Source organism: Garra rufa, chromosome 8 (genome assembly GCF_049309525.1).
Source record: "Garra rufa chromosome 8, GarRuf1.0, whole genome shotgun sequence".
In the NCBI taxonomy this organism is placed as follows: Eukaryota; Metazoa; Chordata; class Actinopteri; order Cypriniformes; family Cyprinidae; genus Garra; species Garra rufa.
The window spans coordinates 5,913,765-5,935,926 of NC_133368.1; the positions used below are offsets into that span (position 1 = coordinate 5,913,765).

Below are 22,162 nucleotides of genomic sequence, written 5' to 3' on the forward strand. Positions count from 1 at the left end.
TGGGTAGTGTCACTTATAAGTTCTGAAAATAGCAGATCTATAGTTCAACACAATGTGAGCTTCCGGATCGACTATTTTCACCAATAATTACAATAATGAAGGTATGTTTTAGAATATAAAAGACAAACAAGGATGGAATGCTAAAACGGCTTGCCATACTAGTATAGCAAAGAGTGTTTAATGCTAAAACGGCTTGCCATAGCGTCAGATACTTTTTAAGTTTTAATTGGCATGCACAATAAGCGGAAATGTCATGCATTTTAAACGTCTGACGGACCACCCACTAACATTTTAGTCTATTCTCGTCTCGTCAACGAAAACTCACACACGTCTCGTCATGTTTTAGTCATCAACGAGCCATTTTTATCTCGTCATCGTCTCGTTATCGTCATGAAAAAAAGTGGCGTCAACGAAATGATTTCGTCATCGTCATCGTTGACGAAAACAACACTGGACCACAGCTACTGAAAGAGCTTACAGGTGGCAGTGGATATAATAGGCTTGAACCAAATACTGTAACATCGATTGTTTTTCCCCACAATGAGTCTAAATGTCCGGATATTGAGTAAAATCTACACTGGGAAGCTCCTTCAAGGGATGGTTCGGAGTAGAATTGACTTCATTGCTATGCACTCCGAAGCCCATGTAAATACCCCATCCAAAGTTTTTTTTTACCTTAGTCAAACATTTATGGAGATATTAGAGTTTTTCGAATTGCTTGTTACAGGAGTGAATGGTACATGTGATGTATCTCGTAAATTGCACCACTAAACGTGCAAGTAATCTTACCAAACTTGTACAGTAGTGTAAATAGGTTATGTACTCACAAAACGCTGCATCAGAACATTTGTAAGTCCACCATGAGTGTTTTAAAAACACGTTTTACCCGAGAACTACTAGTCTCAAAAACTACAAATGGCGACACGTCGACGTCACTTCCCTGGTTTGAAAAAAGCACGTAAAAGTCCTCCTACAAGTTGACATGCACACAGATGTAGGAGGAGGACTTTTACGTGCTTTTTTCAAACCAGGGAAGTGACGTCGACTTGTAGTTTCTGAGACTAGTAGTTCTCGGCTAAAACGTGTTTTTAAAACACTCATGGTGGACTTACAAATGTTCTGATGCAGCGTTTTGTGAGTACATAACCTATTTACACTACTGTACAAGTTTGGTAAGATTACTTGCACGTTTAGTGGTGCACGTTTAGTGGTGCAAAAAAAACTCTAATATCTCCATAAATGTTCGACTAAGGTAAAAAAAACTCTGGATGGGGTATTTAGATGGGCTTCGGAGTGCATAGCAATGAAGTCAATTCTACTCCGAACCATCCCTTTCAGTGGCTGCGGTGTCATGACAAGCGTCGGCATGTTTACATCCTGCCAAGATGGCATTTATAGCGTTTCTTGTCTCTGCTGTTTTTAAGCTCTTCCAGTAGCTGTGGTCTACTAAAAGCCTCAAAGGCATCAGGGCGGAAGTGGAGAGAACAAAGACGCTGGTCTTTAGTTTGATTCGTCCACAGGCATCTTCCCATTCTTTGCTCCTCTTCTCATCGCTAGGAAAGCAGTGAAGACTTACATACTTCTCTTGTTGCCCTTCGACTGAAAATAACAAACAAAAGCCACACAATGTTTCATCGTATTAGTATTTTATTTTCTGAGTTGCATTGCGGTAAAAATAGCAAGTTAGCCCCGGTAGCTCACTGAGTGCAACCATTTCACATCATCGAAATAAATAGTCTAAAATATGTATAAAAAACAATGTGGATTTCATGGGTTTTCTGCTACATATTTCAGTAAGAGACATCATTTACTTTATATTAAGCAATATAAGTCTAAATACCCAGGGTTCCCTTTATCAAATGTTTAACAGACGATGATAAAAAAATGAAACTAGTGAAATCGCTAATCTGTCAGAGGTCCATCCATTAGATTAAAGATGCTTAAGGAATTAATCCCTTACACAGCTCTTGATCCTCACATCGGGATTGAGACTGATTTTATCGCACCTTAACACTAAATCAGTGACCTTTAACCTCAACTTGCGCAACCTTAAAAAAAACAAAAAAAACAATGAGCCAACAAACAAACCTGCCAAAAGAGCAAAATCTAAGAGTTTGATTAGGTGCTGACAGCAAGACAAGAATCATTCAAGAACGATAACTGCTGTTTAATGCATGAAAATACACTTCAAGACATTTTTTTCTCATTATCATATGAGTGTTTACATCTATTTCTGAACTCATTCAGCCTGAGGGGCAAAAACACATCATTCCTCATTATAAACTGCAACAATGAATCAACTCGCACAAAATACCTCCAGAAAAGACCTCAGCTGCTCTTTTCATTACAGGGATTTTAGCAAAGTCCATCTGGTGGATATCCTACACCCAAACACTAGATCTCCTTATCTTTCCCCTCTCTGCCTTTTTCTCCCTCCAATGAAAGAGCAGAAAGTGGAAAAGCTGAAGCCCTGGAGATGTAGGCTACGGCCACACGCATGAACGCTCAGGACCTACATACAGAGCAGCCCAGCACATGAGGCCTCTGACTCACACACTCACATACTGTATCAGAGAGGGTGCAGGTTCAGTTAAACACATGTTCTGGTTCAATACAACCACAGATAATAAATTAGATTTTTCCTTTAAATCATTAAAAAAAATGCTTCTAGGGTCATTCTGTGTCAACTCAACCAGAGGTCCCAGGCTCAATTTTGGTAATATTTTTTTTGAAGACAGACAGACATGTATAGTGATGACAGCTGAAATATTAAATGTCATGGATGAATATTTACTGAGTAATTCACTGTTTTGTAGAGGGGGGTTAATTAATCTGTTCATTTTAGCCATCTATGTTGCATTATGTGCCAATGGTGACCAGCACTTTTCCAGTTTTTTCACTTTTCACAACTGCTTTTAACATTGATAATATAAGAATTGTTACCTGAGCAGCAAATCAGCATATCAGAATGATTTCTGAACGATCATGTGACACTGAAGACTGGAGTACTGATGCTGAAAATTCATCTTTGCCAGCACAGGAATAAATTACATTTTGAAATAAAATAATAAAATATATTCAAATTACTTTTTAAAACATTTTCTCAATAGACTTACATTATTACTATTATGGAATTGGTGGAACCTGTTAATAGTAATATTTACCTAGTCTAGGGCTATCCTCGCTCAGACGTCACATGATTGTATGGGGTAATCCTATTGGGATTTCAGACATAGACTTTGCTAATCTATACTCGTTGCTAATCTGCAGTGTTCAAATAAATCAAATAGGACTGCCGCTATGTTTTGAAGACCAGCGGAAAATGAAAAAGATGTGCATTATCATCCAGCTGTTGTTGTGCTCGATCTGGGGCAAGCCTGACCACATGACTTTAATCCCTTTTTTCATATCTCTTTATTGATTCAATCTCTCTTTGGATATTTTAGAGTAGTCAGTGAAGTAATAGTCTATTATCATCTGTACTAAAGTGCCACCACACAACATGCCACATGTGTGCCAGCATGTGGACTTCCTGTCAGACCACGTCTTCAATGACGCACAGGTTTTTATTAGTCTACCAGGAAACAGTTTTGTTTACAATATACCAATGCTATTTGAAGAGATGATATTTAAGAGTTTTGGTGTCAATTATCACCAAAATTAGAAGTAATCTAGATATCTATACAGTATGCACAACTGTGTATTCTGCTTTGTTTGAAGAGTTGCGTTGGTTAAATAATCAGTAATTATTGCTTTTGAATGGAAAAAATACATTTAATACAAAATACAGTAAAACTGTAATATAGTGAAATAATTTTACAATTTAAAATAACCGTTTTGTATTTGAATATATTTTAAAATGCAATTTATTCCTGTGATTGTAAAGTTGAATTTTCAGCATCATTACTCTAATTATATTCTAATATGATGATCTGATATTCATTTGTGATTATGAATGCTGAAACAGTGCTAAATATTTTTGTGGAAGTATTTTTTTTTTCCACAATATTCTTTGATGAATAGAAAGTTCAAAAGAACAACATTTATTTAAAAAAAGAAATATTTTGTAACATTATAAATGCCTTTACAGCCACTTTTGATAAATTTACAAACCTGATCTCATGACAAAAACGTACCTGTGGGAACTTTTTTGCAAGGCACAAAATAAATTTATGTTTCATGACAGATGAACGTACATACGGTACATTTTATGTGACGTTGGTTTTGTATTTGTCACCGCAGTTCTAGTCTCATCCTCAGACGTCACGCTCACGGAACGTTGGCTAAACGTCTGATGCATATGGTACACTTAACTGGAAACACTTCAGTAATGTCAAAGTCGTCATCTGATTAGTTGAATTTGATCGGATTTCCGGGAGACGCGAGTGTCGCGTTTATTTTCGGCCCGCCGGGAAACAAAGCGCAGACTGATTTACTCTGTGTTTTGCTAAAATGTGCTTATGCAGACGCCATTGTTGTTATACACTTTTGCGACGTTCGCGAACAAATTACTGACTTACTGCTTGTTCTCCCTCTTCTTATTTAACTTTCAATGCTGGTTATTTCAGTGACTGACTTGTTGCACGCCAGTCTGTTGTTGGCGGGGCATTTCCACGCACTGAAACGTAACGCTGAACGAAACGAACTGTGATTGGTTGTTTGACATGTCGGTCAAACGGCCTTATGGGTGGGCCTTGGCCAATGAAAGCTGCTATGGATTCCAGACCTTCAGCCGTAGTCTGAAGGTCTGGCTACGCGAGACTACCGCAGTTCTGACTTGACTTGTCCGTTGAGTGACTATAATTCTAATGCTCCGTAATGTTTTCAAATAACGTACCATCTGCACTATACCTAAACTACATGATAGTATGAAAAAAAGCAAATGTGACGTAAAAACACAATCGCAAGCATGCTGTTTTAGATTGTTTTTCGATCTCTCATTTTTCAGCTCTTTCATTGTGAGTCACGTTTTTCACGGGATTTGTACCCAAGGATTCCGCATCCTAAATCCAATTCTGTGCCAGCTGAGCTCCCAAGTAAGCTTGTCGTGTCTGAAAAGCAAAACATATAGAGCTGTATATAACTGTGTACAAAAACAATTACAAATGCTCACTGTTTTACCGCCTCTCGTGTTCATTTCTGTTGGAAACTTGCGAAAAAGTTCCCACAGGTACGTTTTCGTCATGAGATCAGGTAAGTACTAATTTACAAAAAAAGAGACTAATTTACGAAAGAAAAAAAAAACATTCACAGAGATTTTTGTGTCATGATTTGTTTCAGTTTGCAGCATGTTGGTCTATTAATGTAATACCAATTCCAGATTTACCCAAAACATCCTGCGGTTGGTCCATTTTCGTGTCAATTATTGGGCAGTTCTTAAACAGAACAAGCTACAATGAGGGTCAGAGAGAGGTCTGTCTTCTGGCTCTTACCCATCTGGAGTTCACTGATGATTTCCACCAGAGACCAGTCCAGGCTATAACCGCAGTGGGATTTGTCCAGCAGGTTGTCCAGCACTTGGCGCACCGTCTGTCTCTCATCCACCATCATAGTCTTTGAGCTTTCATCTGATAGGTGCACTCGGATTACCAACTGAAAGGAGGAACAGGACATGACAAACAGTTATATATGTTTGTGCATACTTTGGTGCTCGCAAAAATTCCTCTCTCATCAGTGGGTTACATCATGACCTGTGACATTTTATTAGGGGATTTGGCCTTTGAAAGCACTTCAGGCAAACATTCACCTCAGCTCAGAGTAAAACGGCAACATCAACTGCTTACAAATAGGATTAAATTAAATAACCCTTCCACATACATATCCGCATTTTAGAAAAATCTCCCAGCAACAACATAGAAACCAGTAGGAATCCCCTCTCTCTTGAAGACATTACATACACTGACCTACATTTTATCATACTAATGGTCAAAGGCCAGCGAAAATACTAGAATCTAGACATTAATCTACCATCTACTTTAATCTACTGCAAGCCACAAACAGTATCCTGATACTTTTGAGAAATTAGATTTCTTTCTAATAATCAGTTCTTCGTAACTGTTGGTTATACACACTGATTCAACAACGAATTTCCATTATTAACCAAAACATCCACAGATCTATTTAACAGAAATGTATTTATCAGATCATAATTATGGAGATCAATATCTCAGAACACAAAGCAACGGCTTCCTCCCTGAACACTGCCAAAAATTCTGCAGCTTGTTAGTGTCTACAAACTCTCATTCCAGATTAACTGAGGATTTTAAAAGTGCACATTTACAGCAATTTCACTACAAGAGAGATTTCAGAGCAGCGTTTAAAGAGACGCAGGCTCAGTTTGTGTACTGTGACAGTGACCTGACCCAGAAAACATTCCATCAGGGCTGCTGACCCACACACACACACACATATATTCAGAGAACAGACGCTGGGGGAGAGTAAGGCCACACGAGCGCACGTGCACAGACACACAGCTAATCCCCTCAATGTGTTTCAGCTGTCTTGATCATCCGCTCTTGGCTGTTTGTTTCAACACAGCCCTGTTTCACCTCATCAGGTAACAACACAGAAACATCAGAAAGTTCAATTTATATATTAAATTTATAACTGCACTTATATCTACACTACCAGTCAAAAGTTTTAATGTTTTTTAAAGAAGTCTCTTCTGCTCACCAAGCCTGTTTATTTGATCCAAAATACAGCAAAATTAAAATTGTGAAATATTTTTTTTACCATAACTGCTTTCTATTTGAATAGATAGAGTAATTTATTCCTGCGATCAAAGCTGAATTTTCAGCATTATTACTTCAGTCTTCAGTGTCACGTGATCCTTCAGAAATCATTCTAATATGCTGATTTGCTGTTTAAGAAACATTTATTATTATTATTAATAATAATAATAATAATAATAATAATATTTAAAACTGTTAAGTATTTTTTTAGGATTCTTTGATAAATAGAATGATCCAAAGATCAGCATTTATCTGAAACAAAAAGCTTTTGTAACACACTATACTATTCAAAAGCTTGGAGTTAGATCATTCTTTTTTTTTGCTTTTATTTAGCAAGAATGCTTTAAATTGATCAAAAGTGATGATAAAGACATTCATAATTTCACCAAATATTTCTATTTCGGATAAAGGCTGTTCTTTTGAACTTTCTATTCATCAAAGAAACCTGAAAAAAAAATCTACTCTATGCTGTTTTCAACATAATAATATAAAATATTTTTTGAGCAGCAATTCAGAATATTAGAATGATTTCTGTGACTGGAGTAATGATGCTAAAAATTCAGCTTTGAAATCACAGGAATAAATAACATTTTAAAATATATGCAAATAGAAAACTTTATTTTATAGTAAAAAAAAACCCTCAATTTTATTGTTTTTGCTGTACTTTGGATCAAATAAATGCAGGCTTGGTGAGCAGAAGAGACTTTTAAAGACCAACACCAATACTGATTATATATAGTATGAGACAAATTACATGACAAAATTATTAATAATATATATATATATATATATATATATATATATATATATATATTTTTTTTTTTTTTTTTAATAGACAGTAAATAATTAGGAACTAAATAATTAGGTCACATTTTAGTTTGGGGATTCATTCTCACTGTTAACTAACTATTAACTATGACTTTTTTCTCAAAAACCTCTGACACCGAAGAGAAGAAATTGTTGAACAAAGTTGTTATTTTTGTTTTCTTTGTGCACAAAGAGTATTCTCACAGCTTCATAACATTCTGGTTGAACCACTGATGTAACATGGACTATTTTAACAATGTCTTTACTACTTTCTGGGCCTTGAGCATGGTAGTTGCATCACTGTCTATGCAGGGTCAGAAAGCTTTTGAACCTCATAAAAAATATTTTAATATGTGTTCAGAAGATGAACGAAGGTCTTATAGGTTTGGAACGACATGAGGGTGAGTAATTAATAATAGAATTTTCGTTTTTTGGTGAACTATCCCTTTAAGGGATCTGAAATATGTTTATGCAGAATTAAGCATTAATATGTGACCCTGGACCACAAAACCAGTCTTAAGTCGCTGGGATATGTTTGTAGCAATAGCCAAAAATACATTGTATGGGTCAAAATTATTGATTTTTCTTTTATGCCAAAAATCATTAGGAAATGGAGTAAAGATCATGTTCCATGAAGATTTTTTGTCAAATTCCTACTATAAATATATCAAAATGTAATTTTTGATTAGTAATATGCATTGTTAAGAACTTAATTTGGACAACTTTAAAGGTGATTTTCTCAATATTTTGATTTTTTTGCACCCTCAGATTCCAGATTTTCAAATAGATGTATCTCGGACAAATATTGTCCTATTCTAACAAACCATACATCAATAGAAAGCTTATTTATTGATCTTTCATATGATGTATACATATCAGTTTTGTCAAATTTAACCTTATGTCTGGTTTTGTGGTCCAGGGTCACATATGTGCTTTATATATTAATAAACAGCAAATATGCTAGTTATTTGCATGCTAATAAGCAATTAGTTAACAATGACAATAGATTCCTACACTAAAGTGTTACTAATAATTTTAATTAAAAAAGAACAAACGTTATGGTCCCTTGATCATGACTGAGTCACATTCAAAGCCATACTCTATAAACATACACCTAAATTACATTGCTTGAAAAAAGCACTATTATATATCATAAATTATTATTATTATTAGTAGTAGTAGTATCAGTATTATTATTCTGCTGTTGCTGTATGTTTATTTTATGAACCCTTGTCAGGTATATGTAACCATAAGCCCCATGAAGCTGTGGTTTACAGTGGTTTTAGACCAGCCAAACACTCTGTATCATGGCTAACAAATATAACCTCTAACTATGGCTTTACAGGTCTTATTGTTGTATTAGAAAACAACAATAAAACATAATAGACAATGATACTAATACAAGTTGTGTCAACTGAATATCGGTCAGTCTCTACTAGAGGCAAGACAGCTCAAGCCAAATTACACTAACCATTCCGTGAAAAATGTGCTATAAAATCATTTCCCAGGTCCCACGAGGGCCTGATTCAGCCATGTAAGTGCACTGCATTAAACTGAGATGACCCACTTTTACACCACACTGCACATGCTGAAGGTGTCAATTGAAAACTACTGTAGAGCACAGATGTATAATCAGTAAACATATGCACGACCAGGTTTGCGTCACATGTTCAGTTAAGATACGTTTACATGTAAACAAAAAAACTGCTGATCATCTTACCTTTTTAACCTGCGCTTCCTTTATCTTCTCCAGGGCTACTCGGATCTTCTCAGCTTTTTGTTTGGCAGCTTGTTCCTCCTAAATATACACATACAAACACAGTCACTACATGTAAATACATTCTGAATTATTTTCCAGTTATGCTTAAGAGTAACCAAATTCCTATGGTTAAACACTTGGACATTTGATGTGTAAGACCCCTTACATTTACCTGGCTTTTCCAGCAAGATGCCATTGTAAAAAGGGTTACTTTAACGTTGAAGAACAACAAAGCAAAATGGTGCAAAACAATATAGGGGAAGGTAAAGGCTTAAAAACAAGCAGTGCTATGACATCTGTCGGTAAACACAATCTGAACACTATTCTCCTGGCATTCGGCCCATTTGATTTCGGGTAGCCCTTTAATACAGATTCGCCTCAACAGATTACAGAAAGCTGCTTTTCAGTAGTCACATTTAGAGTTATAGGTCCAGTCGAATAGAAAAATATCCCATTGTAGCAAGTCTGAAGCTGGTCCATGTCTATTCGTGACTGTTCTGGCCATCGCTGAGGTGTGCAGATCCATGCTCAGAGCAATTTAATGTCCATGCAAATCGGTAATGGTCAGGAAGCTGTGAGATTACTGAAGAATAAAAGACTGGAATACCCCTCCAACAGCATGAATAATTCCCAGAGAGAAGCCCAAGAGCGTAAAACGCATCTACTACAAGCAGAAAGGTGGAGGATGGGCAGAACTGGCTACACTCTACTACCTCTCGTCTACTGGCTAATCTCTCTCTCTCTCTCTCTCTCTCTCTCTCTCTCTCTCTCAAACAAAGAGATGATCCCTCCCCTTTTACTGTCAGATAGACTTCTGTCAAGCCCTGCCCATCTCGGTTTCTCTCCGTTTGTATGTATGTGTATTTGTGTGCAATTGCTTTAGTCTGGGTTTGGAATAGTGCCGAATCACAGTGCATTATCCTCTCATGCTGCAGTGAATAACACACAAATACATGAGAAAATGGTCACAAAAGGGCAGAGAAAAACTGACTAGCTACAGAATCATCCTAAAATCTGGACACACATGCCTTCTCATTTTAACTAACTAAATGGCAAATGAGGGACTTACAGCTCAAGCCTCTTAGCAGTGCACAACCTCCACTGACTAATGCAGAGCACATCAGCTATAGTAACAGTAGCATGCAAACAGCATAATATTCATATTCAGAGGCATGCATTTATTCTTGTTCATATTTATATATATATTCAGATTTAAAGATTTCTATGCCTTCACTGAAAATCTACGCTCATATGAATTGTGAGGCGTAAGTCTACTGACATGATTGCTTTATATGATTTAATTTAAGCCTTTATTCGCATATAAACATTGATCAATGCACATACATAAAGTACATAGAATATGGTAAATGAAAGCTCAACTGCACTTGATGAACGAGAACAAACCTCAATCTTTTACAATGTCTTTAAGAACTTTTTGAATATTTTATACACCAAACATTTTATGTTTCAATAGAGGACCAGAAGTGTCTTAGGTTTGATTAAAAATATGATTTGATGAAGTCTTACGGGTTTAGAATAACATTTAGAACAACATTATGGTCTCTCTCACTCACTCCCTTCAGTGATTTTTTATTTCCATTTTTGGGTGAACTAACCCTTTATTAACACACACTCCCTCTCACATTCATTCACTTGCTCACACTCTCACTAGCTCACACTCTCACACTCACTCCCTCACGCTCTCACACTCACTCCAGTGATTTTTTATTTAAATTTTTGGGTGAACTAAACCTTTATTAACACACACACACACACACACACACACACACACACACACACACACACACACAGCGCCTCCCTCACAGACACTCGCACACTCACTCCTGCTCTCTCATACACTCCCTCTCACACTCATTTACTCGCTCACACACTAACTCTCACTCTCACACACTTACTTGATCTCACACTCACTCCAGTAACTTTTTATTTTTGGGTGAACTAACACTTAACACACACACACACACACACACACACACACACACACACACACACACACACACACACACACACACTGCCTGACTCACAGATACTCGCACACTCACTCCTGCTCTCTCATACACTCCCTCTCACACTAACTCTCACTCTCACACCAACTCTTACTCTCACACTCACTTGATCTCACACTCACTCCAGTAACTTTTTATTTTCATTTTTGGGTGAACTAACCCTTTAATAACACACACACACACACACACACACACACACACACACACACACACACACACACACACACACACACACATTTACTCGCTAACACACTAACTCTCACACCAATTCTCACTCTCGCTCTCACACTCACTCACTCGCTCTCACACTCACTCCAGTAACTTTTTATTTTCATTTTTGGGTGAACTAACCCTTTATTAACACACACACACACACACACACACACACACACACACACACACACACACACACACACACACAGCGCCTCCCTCACAGACACTCGCACACTCACTCCTGCTCTCTCATACACTCCCTCTCACACTAACTCTCACTATCACACCAACTCTCACTCTCACACTCACTTGATCTCACACTCACTTCAGTAACTTTTTATTTTCATTTTTGGGTGAACTAACCCTTTAATAACACACACACACACACACACACACACACATTTACTCGCTAACACACTAACTCTCGATTCTCACCAATTCTCACTCTCGCTCTCACACTCACTCGCTCTCACTCTAGTAACTTTTTATTTTAATTTTTGGGTGAACTAACCCTTTAATAACACACACACACACACACACACACACACACACACACACACACACACACACACTCATTTACTCGCTAACACACTAACTCTCACACCAATTCTCACTCTCGCTCTCACACTCACTCGCTCTCACTCTAGTAACTTTTTATTTTCATTTTTGGGTGAACTAACCCTTTAATAACACACACACACACACACACACACACACACACACACACACACACACACACACACACACACAGCGCCTCCCTCACAGACACTCGCACACTCACTCCTGCTCTCTCATACACTCCCTCTCACACTAACTCTCACTATCACACCAACTCTCACTCTCACACTCACTTGATCTCACACTCACTTCAGTAACTTTTTATTTTCATTTTTGGGTGAACTAACCCTTTAATAACACACACACACACACACACACACACACACACATTTACTCGCTAACACACTAACTCTCGATTCTCACCAATTCTCACTCTCGCTCTCACACTCACTCGCTCTCACTCTAGTAACTTTTTATTTTAATTTTTGGGTGAACTAACCCTTTAATAACACACACACACACACACACACACACACACACACACACACACACACACACACTCATTTACTCGCTAACACACTAACTCTCACACCAATTCTCACTCTCGCTCTCACACTCACTCGCTCTCACTCTAGTAACTTTTTATTTTCATTTTTGGGTGAACTAACCCTTTAATAACACACACACACACACACACACACACACACACACACACACACACACACACACACTCATTTACTCGCTAACACACTAACTCTCACACCAATTCTCACTCTCGCTCTCACACTCACTCGCTCTCACTCTAGTAACTTTTTATTTTCATTTTTGGGTGAACTAACCCTTTAATAACACACGCACACACACACACACACACACACACACACACACACACACACACTCATTTACTCGCTAACACACTAACTCTCACACCAATTCTCACTCTCGCTCTCTCACTCACTCGCTCTCACTCTAGTAACTTTTTATTTTCATTTTTGGGTGAACTAACCCTTTAATAACACGCACACACACACACACACACACACACACACACACACCCTCTCACACTCATTTACTCGCTAACACACTAACTCTCACACCAATTCTCACTCTCGCTCTCACACTCACTCGCTCTCACTCTAGTAACTTTTTATTTTCATTTTTGGGTGAACTAACCCTTTAATAACTCACTCACACTCAGTCCAGTGATTTTTCATTTTTGGGTGAACTAATCCTTTAATACACTCACTCCCTCACACTCACACCCTCACTCTTACTCTCACAAGTGATTTTCATTTAAATTTTTTAGGTGAACTAACCCTTTCATAACTAATTGGATTAACATTTACAATATTTGTAAAGAAAAATGCATATAATCAAAATTTCAAAACATATCAGAGCACGCAAATAAGGTGTATGGTCTATTTTGACTGAAGCAATGCTTAAAAAGTGGCATGAGCTCACGACTCATAGACAGCATGTGGAAATGGGACATCGCTGACACAGAAACACACATATTTAAAATAAGCCTGTCTTCTATAAGAATAGCCTCATCTGAAGATCAGAAGCCAGATACTATTAATGGCTATTGTTGCTAAATTTCAAGGCCTCAATGTCAAAACTAAATGGCCCACAGTCTAAAAAAGGAGAGAAAGAAAAACCTGGCACAAAACATTAGAGAAACCAAAAATAAGCCGATAAGCAGCAGCAGAAACTGCCCAGCAGCTGTTCTTCTGACCCATAATTCTACATCACAAACCACCTGGCTGCAGAAACTACAATTATCTATATAGTGCTGAGCTATCAAGGCTTGTATCACATCCAAGGTTTTTGGGAAATGGGGAGAGCCAGTGCAGCTTGTTTAGAGAGAGGAGAGAGAAAGGAGAAAGACATCTCAGTGAGCAGGTGTGCTCTCTCCCCTCAGGCCAGAGTTACGGTTATCGGTGACTCAAATAAAAGTGGAGAGTGGGAGTATGACGAGAGACATGAACCCAGGAGCTGTAGGTGACACGACCACACAGACATTATGAACGTCAGCATAAGTGGAAAGACTGTGATGTTAGTTTTACGAAAGATAAGGGAAAACTGTTCCATTAACTTGACCAGAACTGATTCTTTAAAAAAAAATGTATTGAACTTCATTATTTATGCCAAAGTACAACTATGCATAAATAATGATGTGCTACGTAAAGTAGCGTAGTGCACAAGGTCAGTGATGAACTGACAGTGCCAGAATAAGGAATGAAAATCTAGGTGATGTAATCTCCACAGTGTAAAGCGGATTACTGGCACGTTCACTTAACTCCTTCAACCAATCAGATCACCTCAACCAACTCCAAGCCTTACTAATGCCACCACAACACAACTGACTCAGACTTTAGCTAGTGTCCACAGAAGAAGTGGCAGTGTAACTTAACAGTCAGCACATCCGTAAACCGATTTCTCGCAGATGTTTTAGGTGTTACTAAACTAGTGTGCTACTGTACTGAATCTGAGATCTCCAGTGAATGGTTTAACCAACCCAATTTTACATAACATTCAATAAACTGTTTGCACTAGAAACCAGTGTGTTCATAATTAAGATAATACATTAAAATAATACGATAAGACACACCAATCTGCAATAGCACGCAGTAAAACAAGCAGCTTTGTACAGCTAAAACAGCTGGAATGCGGATGAAACTGGAAGCCAGACCAGTGTTGTTTTTGACAACCATCTTAGATTTAGTCTTAGTCTTAGTCTTTTGGACTAAAATGGTTATTAGTTTTAGTCAAATTTTAGTCACTTCTATATGTGATAGTTTTAGTCAAATTTTAGTCGACGAAAAGTCAAGAAGGTTTTAGTCTAGTTTTAGTCGACGAAAAGTCAAAAAGGTTTTAGTCTAGTTTTAGTCAAAAAAAGGGGAAAAAGTAGTCTTTTAACAAATTAATGTAGGTCAGTAAGTATTTTGCTGTTGGGTAGTGTCACTTATAAGTTGTGAAAATAGCAGATCTATAGTTCAACACAATGTGAGCTTCCGGATCGACTATTTTCACCAATAATTACAATAATGAAGGAATGTTTTAGAACATAAAAGACAAACAAGGATGGAATGCTAAAACGGCTTGCCATACTAGTATAGCAAAGAGCATTTAATGCTAAAACGGCTTGCCATAGCGGCAGGTACTTTTTTCGGTTTTAATTGGCATGCACAATAAGCAGAAATGTCATGCATTTTAAACGTCTGACGGACCACCCACTAACATTTTCGTCTATTCTCGTCTCGTCAACGAAAACTCACACACGTCTCGTCATGTTTTAGTCATCAACGAGCCATTTTTATCTCGTCATCGTCTCGTTTTCGTCATGGAAAAAAGTGGCGTCAACGAAATGATTTCGTCATCGTCATCGTCATCTGAGCCAGACCCATAAAATTTACAAATGGATGCACCCGCTCTTATGGCAAAAATAAGGTAGATATAAAAATATAAAATATAACTATTTTGCAATTTTTTTATGCATTTTTACTATTTTAGAAATAAAGAAACCACGAAGGTCCATGCTTAAACATAACTGTCAGTGGAACATAGGCATCATGAAAATAGACAGTACAGTTTAACAGGATGAGCTGATTTGTGCTAAGAAAGCTTAAGACTAATCCTAAACGGTATAATGCAGGTTTGATTTTGAACCTGTTTTTGTTGTGCAGGTAAATCCTCAAAAAGAGAAAACAAACACTGGTTGAATGTGGCGTACGGCTGTCTGTGAGGAAGCAAAACACTTTTGTTTGGGACTGAAGCCTGCTGTTTCTGGTGAAACTCAATAGCTTCCTAGAATCCATCTGTTGCGCTGATCATTATGTCACTCGGTACCTTGCGGGTCCGTCTGCCACCTGTCCACGGCTAACCGATCTGGGGCTGTACCTCTCTAATGAACAGGTACATACAAACCCAGAGGGAGCACACAGTCATCACTTACAGTCATTATCACAGATGTTGTGTTACGCAAGCAGTGACGAAACCAAGTTTCCTTCCATAATAAAAGATTCAATGAAACTCATCTCAGCAATTACAAACAATCCATGTACAGTTTTCAACATAATGTTTTCCAAATGTCCAAATGTTTAACCTCTAAATAGAATGAGCTCCCCAAAATCCTTTACATATTTTCATACATATTAAATGATTTCGATGCAGTCCTGAGCTTCACACAACTCAAAATGCGATTCAAAACATGCATGAACATGCTCTCCAGACATATCTTAATTAAGTCAACAGTCATAGTGCAAAACAATTAGTCTTTAAGGGGACGTCTCAGATGCTACAGAGCCCCTGAGGGGACATGGTGATGAAAACATTATGAGATGCGAAGAAAAATGATATTGCAATGCTTTTGCATTCCTTTAAGAATATTTGTGCTGAAAACTATAACATTCTCTCACCAAGGAATTGTTAAAGGAATAGTTCCCGAAAATGAAAATTTATCTGCTTACCCCAGAGGGCGTCCAAGATGTAGGTGACTGATGTTGTTTCTTCAGTAGAACACAAATGAAGATTTTTAACTCAAATCGTTGCAGTCTGTCCATCATATAAAGGCAGTCAATGGGATCCACAACTTTGAGATTAAAAAATGATTCAGTTTCTTGCACAGAGCGATCGTTTCATGTGTTAAGACCTCAATGTATCGTCACAAGCCACAGGGTTTAATTTGGTTTTGTCTGTGTATGTTTTTTTGACTTTCAAAGCCATGGATGCCATTGACTGCTGTTATATGACTGACAGACTGCAACGGTTTGAGTTAAAAATCTTTGTTTGTGTTCTACTGAAGAAACAAAGTTACCTACATCTTGGACGTTCTGAGGGTAAGCAGATAAACATCTAATTTAATGCGAAAGCATTAAAATACAATTTTATATTTCAATCGCATGTTTTTTCCTTCACCAATTATCATGAGTGTACGCAAAATTTAAGATTGAAACAATGCATCTCCATCTTTGACTACCTGTCAGACTTGGTGTGAACAGGACCTAAAAATGTAGTGCACTATAACTATATCAACAATCCAAAAATTGAGAGTTTGAGTTAATAAAGGAATGGAACAAAATGGAACAAAAACACCGTAGGTGATATGAAGTATCCATGCACATCGCTCTGCGTCAACCATTTACTCATTCTTCTGATGTCCTTGTTCTGATGTACCGAATTGACTGGCTACAGACCAGGAATCAGCATAACGCGGGAGGTGGGAGATGGTTAAGGTCAGTATGACTTTACCAAAAAAACACTGAGGTATTAGGAACAAGGTTAGAGGGATTGTACAAAGCCTTATTTCTTTAGAAGGGCTTCATTATTGTCTTAACATGAAGACATATAATGAATGAAATGAAAAATGGTGAAAATGAATCATGCTGGCATGCACAGAGGGGTTAGGAAGCCACTAGGAGAGATTCAATAAATCCAGAGGTGGAAAGTGGGCGTCACCTTGGTCAGCAAGTGAGAGGGCTTTCCTGCAATGCTTTGCAGAATGAGAGAGGTCTCCCTGTCCAAATACGAGTGCTTGGTGCAGAGAGAGAGAGAGAGAGAGAGAGAGAGAGAGAGAGGAGAGACAAGAGTCATTAGTGCTTTGATTAATAAACATTAATGATTTTTCATAGTGTGAAAGCACAGGGGAAAATCGTGAGCAATAATCACTGCAAACAAAAAGAAAAGGTCCTGTTTAAAACATTGTGCAATTTCACATAACATGATGAGTCGTTCTATATGAACAAACAGTAAAACCATTATGGCGTGGTATAACATCCAAAATAAATATGGAAATGTAGATTTTTTTTTGCTTGTTTAATTTGTGGAACTCTGTAATAATAATAGAATAATATATCAAAAGCAACTAAATGATTCAAACATAATAATTAAAAAACATTTATTACACATTTATGTTATTATTACATACTTATTATATGATCACTTTTTTTATTGTTATAAGAAAAACAAAAATAAAACAAATAAAAATCAGTTTTTAAACTGCACTTTTAAAGACCTAACTAGTGTGATTTTCAAGGATGGTGAGTAATGATCTTGTTTTGTTTGTACTCAAACATGTGTGGGCTCTGTCATTTAATTAGAAAGAGAAGTAAACAAACAAAAAGTGTTTATCTATAATCAATCATCTGTACGAGAATCATGTTTGTCTGTAAAGATCTGTGGGATAGGATAGATTAGTGAAATCCCTCCATATCAGTCTACCCTGTAAGACTTTTCCTCTTAACACTCGAAGGAAGCACGAAGACAGCTTTAAATAGCAGTGGTCTGTGTGCCTTCTTAAATCATTTCATCTGTGACCACAAACTTATTCCGTTTTGCAAGCTGGTTCACATTTACTAACACGGTTAACATACTGACATACTGTAACAAAACCCAACAAGTGGTGTTTGGTGGCATGTGAAAAGCCTTACGTAAAACAAATGGTCCGTTACTGTCACGCATATGATGCATGACAGCCTTCCCTTCATTTAAGAAAGAAAATGCAACTGATGACTGGTGCATTTGAGAAGTCTACATTAGTCTACCTTTAAATATTTAGACTATGTCTCAATACAACAACTAAATACAACCCAAACTGCAGCCAAACCTGTGTAATTAAGTCTGCAGTGAGGGTAAAAGCTGCTTTTATTTGGCCTTTCGGTCAGGGACAGAAGTAACGCTCAGTTTAATGCTTAATCTGCTCGGCTAGAGGCCTGATGAACTGACTAGGTTCTGTTCCAAACCTAGTGAACTACATGGGCAGCGTTTTAAGCAATTTAGACATGAAGGCTGTTCCAACAGGCACCCCATTAAATACAACAATATTAAAAGGTTCAAAGTTTTTTGCCAAGGTTTTTAAAAAAACATTTTTACTCTCAATTTCTATCCCTTAAAATAATTTAAAAACATGGCGTAAGTGGACAAATGTTTGCTGTTTATAAAAATGCCTGTGGAGTTTTAATAAAATAAGAATTTATTAAAGGAGAAGTTCACTTCCAGAATGAAAATTTATGATAATTTACTTACCGCCATGTCATCCAAGATGTTCACGTCTTGGGGAAAACGTTCAGGAAAACGTTTCCTCCATATTTCCTCCAGGTCCAAATTGCAGTTTCAATGCAACTTTAATGGGCTCTACAAAATCCCAGCCGAGGAATAAGGGACTTATCTACCGAAACAATCTATCATTTTCTACAGAAAATAAAATTTTATATACTTTTTAACGAATGCTAGTCTTGCACTACCTCTGCAATGAGCATCTTCACGCATTACGTAATTACGTTGGAAAGGTCACACATGGTTAGTCCTTCGTCTGTGTACTTTGGTTTAAAAAGGTAGGGTATAGGGCGAAAAACTCCATCTCATTTTCTCCTCCAACTTCAAAATCATCCAACATTGCTGTTTTACCTTTATTTATAAAGGGCGTTTGACTGGGTCACACCGGGTCAGTCTTTTCGCCTAGGTCACGCGTCACCTTTCTGACATAATTTGTGATGATGAGCTAGTGCAAGGTGAGCATTTGTGGTGAAAAACAAGTATATAAATTTGTATTTTTCTTGGGAAATGACAGATCGTTTCACTAGATAAGACCCTTATTCCTCAGCTAGGATCATGTAGAGCCCTTTGAAGCTGCACTAAAACTGCAATTTGGATTTTTAACCCACTGATACCTATTGAAGTCCACTATATGGTGAAAAATCCTACAATGTTGTCCTCAAAAACCTAATTTCTTTTTGACTGAAGAAAGAAAGACAGGAACATCTTGGATGACATGTGGGTGGGTAAATTATTAGGAAATTTTCATTCTGGAAGTGAACTTTTACTTTAATTTACATGACTCTTCCATGTCTAGAAATCACACAAGGATGTGTGTCGTCATATATCTAGGTTTTCCAAAACCCTGGTACCTCAAAGGGGAAAAAAATCTATTGTTGAAGGGGTGAATTGAAATTAAAAATATCTTGATTTTTAGTTTTAAGTTTAATTTAATGCTTGTTTGTCCTCCAAACCCTGGTTGAGACCCACGGTCCAGATGTATCCTTCACAGAGGTCCCTTAAAGGGATAGTTCACCCAAAAATGAAAATTTGATGTTTATCTGCTTACTCCCAAGGCATCCAAGATGTAGGTGACTTTGTTAGAAGAACACAAACGAAGATTTTTAACGAAAACCGGTGCAGTCTGTCAGCCAAATAATGGACGTGGATGGGCACCAGACATTTTAAAGTAAACAAAAACACGCACAGACAAATCCAAATTACACCCTGCGTCTCGTGACGATACATTGATGTCCTAAGACATGAAACGATCGTTTTTTGCGAAAAACTGAACAGTATTTATATCATTTTTTTACTTTTGATTCACAGCCACGTCCATCTGCCCTGAGCACAAGCTCATCATCAGGCTCGTTACATGTGAACGCGCTCTGGCGTAGTATACTCAAACGCCGTAAGGGAAATCGGTGAAAAGTCTCAGATGAGTTTGCGCAAGCAAACGTCATCTTTTAGCTTTAAATCGGTTTGGAATGCAATCAGGATAAGCGCAAGTAATTACCATTTTGAATAGCCGCTATACCCACAATCTCTGTGCACTGTGTAAACAATGAGTGTCCTATACATGCGACACATCGCTTCTGGCATTTGCATATACTACGCCAAAGCACGTACACGTGTAACGAGCCGGATGGTAAACTCGTGCTCATGACAGATGGACGTGGCTGTGTATCAAAGGTAAAAAAGCATATAAATACTGTTCAGTTTCTCGCAAAAAATGATCGTTTCATGTCTTAGGACATCAATGTATCGTCACGAGCCGCAGGGTGTAATTTGGATCTGTTTGTGCATGTTTTTGTTTTACTTTTAAATGTCTGGTGCCCATCCACTCACATTATTTGGCTGACAGACTGCACCGGTTTTCGTTAAAAATCTTCGTTTGTGTTCTGCTGAGGAAACAAAGTCACCTACATCTTGGATGCCCTGGGGGTAAGCAGATACACATCAAATTTTCATTTTTGGGTGAACTATCCCTTTAACAAACTGCATCAAGCTTAGTGAAAAAAATTCATCAAAAATGTTGGATAATACGAGACAAGAACAACACAAAGCGTTTTTTTTTACCTCTGAACTCGGCTGCTCCTGTCCATCCTGCAACCCGTCCTGATCAGACTTGGGTTTTTCGATGTCTAGCGAGTCCATGCTGGACGCAGAGGCCGAGTTAATGCTAGAGCGAGAGGAATGGACAAAGGACCGCACCTCATGCTCGGTGACCGTACCCACCGACCCTGTCCTGCGATGATGATGATGATGGGAGGTCGGCCGCCGCACGGTGGAGGAAGAGTAAGGTGCTAAGACTGTAGAGCCGAAAGATGTGGTGCTCTGCCTGGCTGCTTCATCCATACTCAGGGAGGCTTTTTCCAGCTGGGCTGTGATGTCATCTAGAGAAAAGTTTGATGCCAGCGGGGGTCTGCTGTTGGAGCTGCTCACCCTGACGGTGGACGCGGGAGAGGCGCGGGTACTGCTGCTGGTGCTGCCGCCACTGCTACTCGCCCCTCCGCTGCTGCTGCCTGTGTGCTTGGTGCTGTGACTGCGGCCGGCCGGGGGCTTCTGACGGACTTTGGTGTCCCCTGTCAGGCCGAGGCGAGAGGAAGCGCTGCTAGGCTTACCGATGGTGCTGAGCTCCTGCTCGATGGAGCAGAGGTCTGCCATCAGAGCATCCAGATCCACTGCGTCACCCTGGTTCAGAGCCTCTGTGAGGAAACAAATGTAAACACACACAGATGTAAACAAACCAGCTCATTTAAGCATGTCAAATATTTATTACGACTAAAGTAAAATGTTTATGTCTCAAGGGTCTTGAGTTCCATGTATATGCAAACAGTTCAGGCAAACCAGCAGAGTCTGTGCTAGTGAGGTTTACATTTCTACAGTATTTTTGGGCATCAAGTAAACTCCTCAGTAAATCCTGTCTGTTGTATGTAGTCTTCTAAATTCTGCAACCATATATAATACAAGCGCCTGTTCATTTGTAGGGGCATCTATTCTGAAATAATTCTTACTTTATTTATTACTTCACA

At 38.1% G+C, this 22,162-nt stretch overlaps 1 protein-coding gene across 3 annotated transcripts in view; it reads right to left on the reverse strand.

Annotated features, from left to right (window-relative positions):
• Positions 1–22,162, reverse strand: part of raph1a (Ras association (RalGDS/AF-6) and pleckstrin homology domains 1a) — a 97,531-nt gene that overhangs the window by 12,891 nt on the left and 62,478 nt on the right. For 2 of the 3 annotated variants that reach the window (XM_073845948.1, XM_073845947.1), the window contains 4 exons: positions 21,207–21,835; positions 17,553–17,627; positions 9,259–9,336; positions 5,433–5,592 (listed from right to left, as the gene is read on the reverse strand). In XM_073845948.1, the coding sequence (XP_073702049.1) occupies positions 5,433–5,592; positions 9,259–9,336; positions 17,553–17,627; positions 21,207–21,835 (942 nt within the window). The remainder of the gene's footprint in view (positions 1–5,432; positions 5,593–9,258; positions 9,337–17,552; positions 17,628–21,206; positions 21,836–22,162) is intronic. The other variant, XM_073845949.1, reaches the window with a different exon arrangement.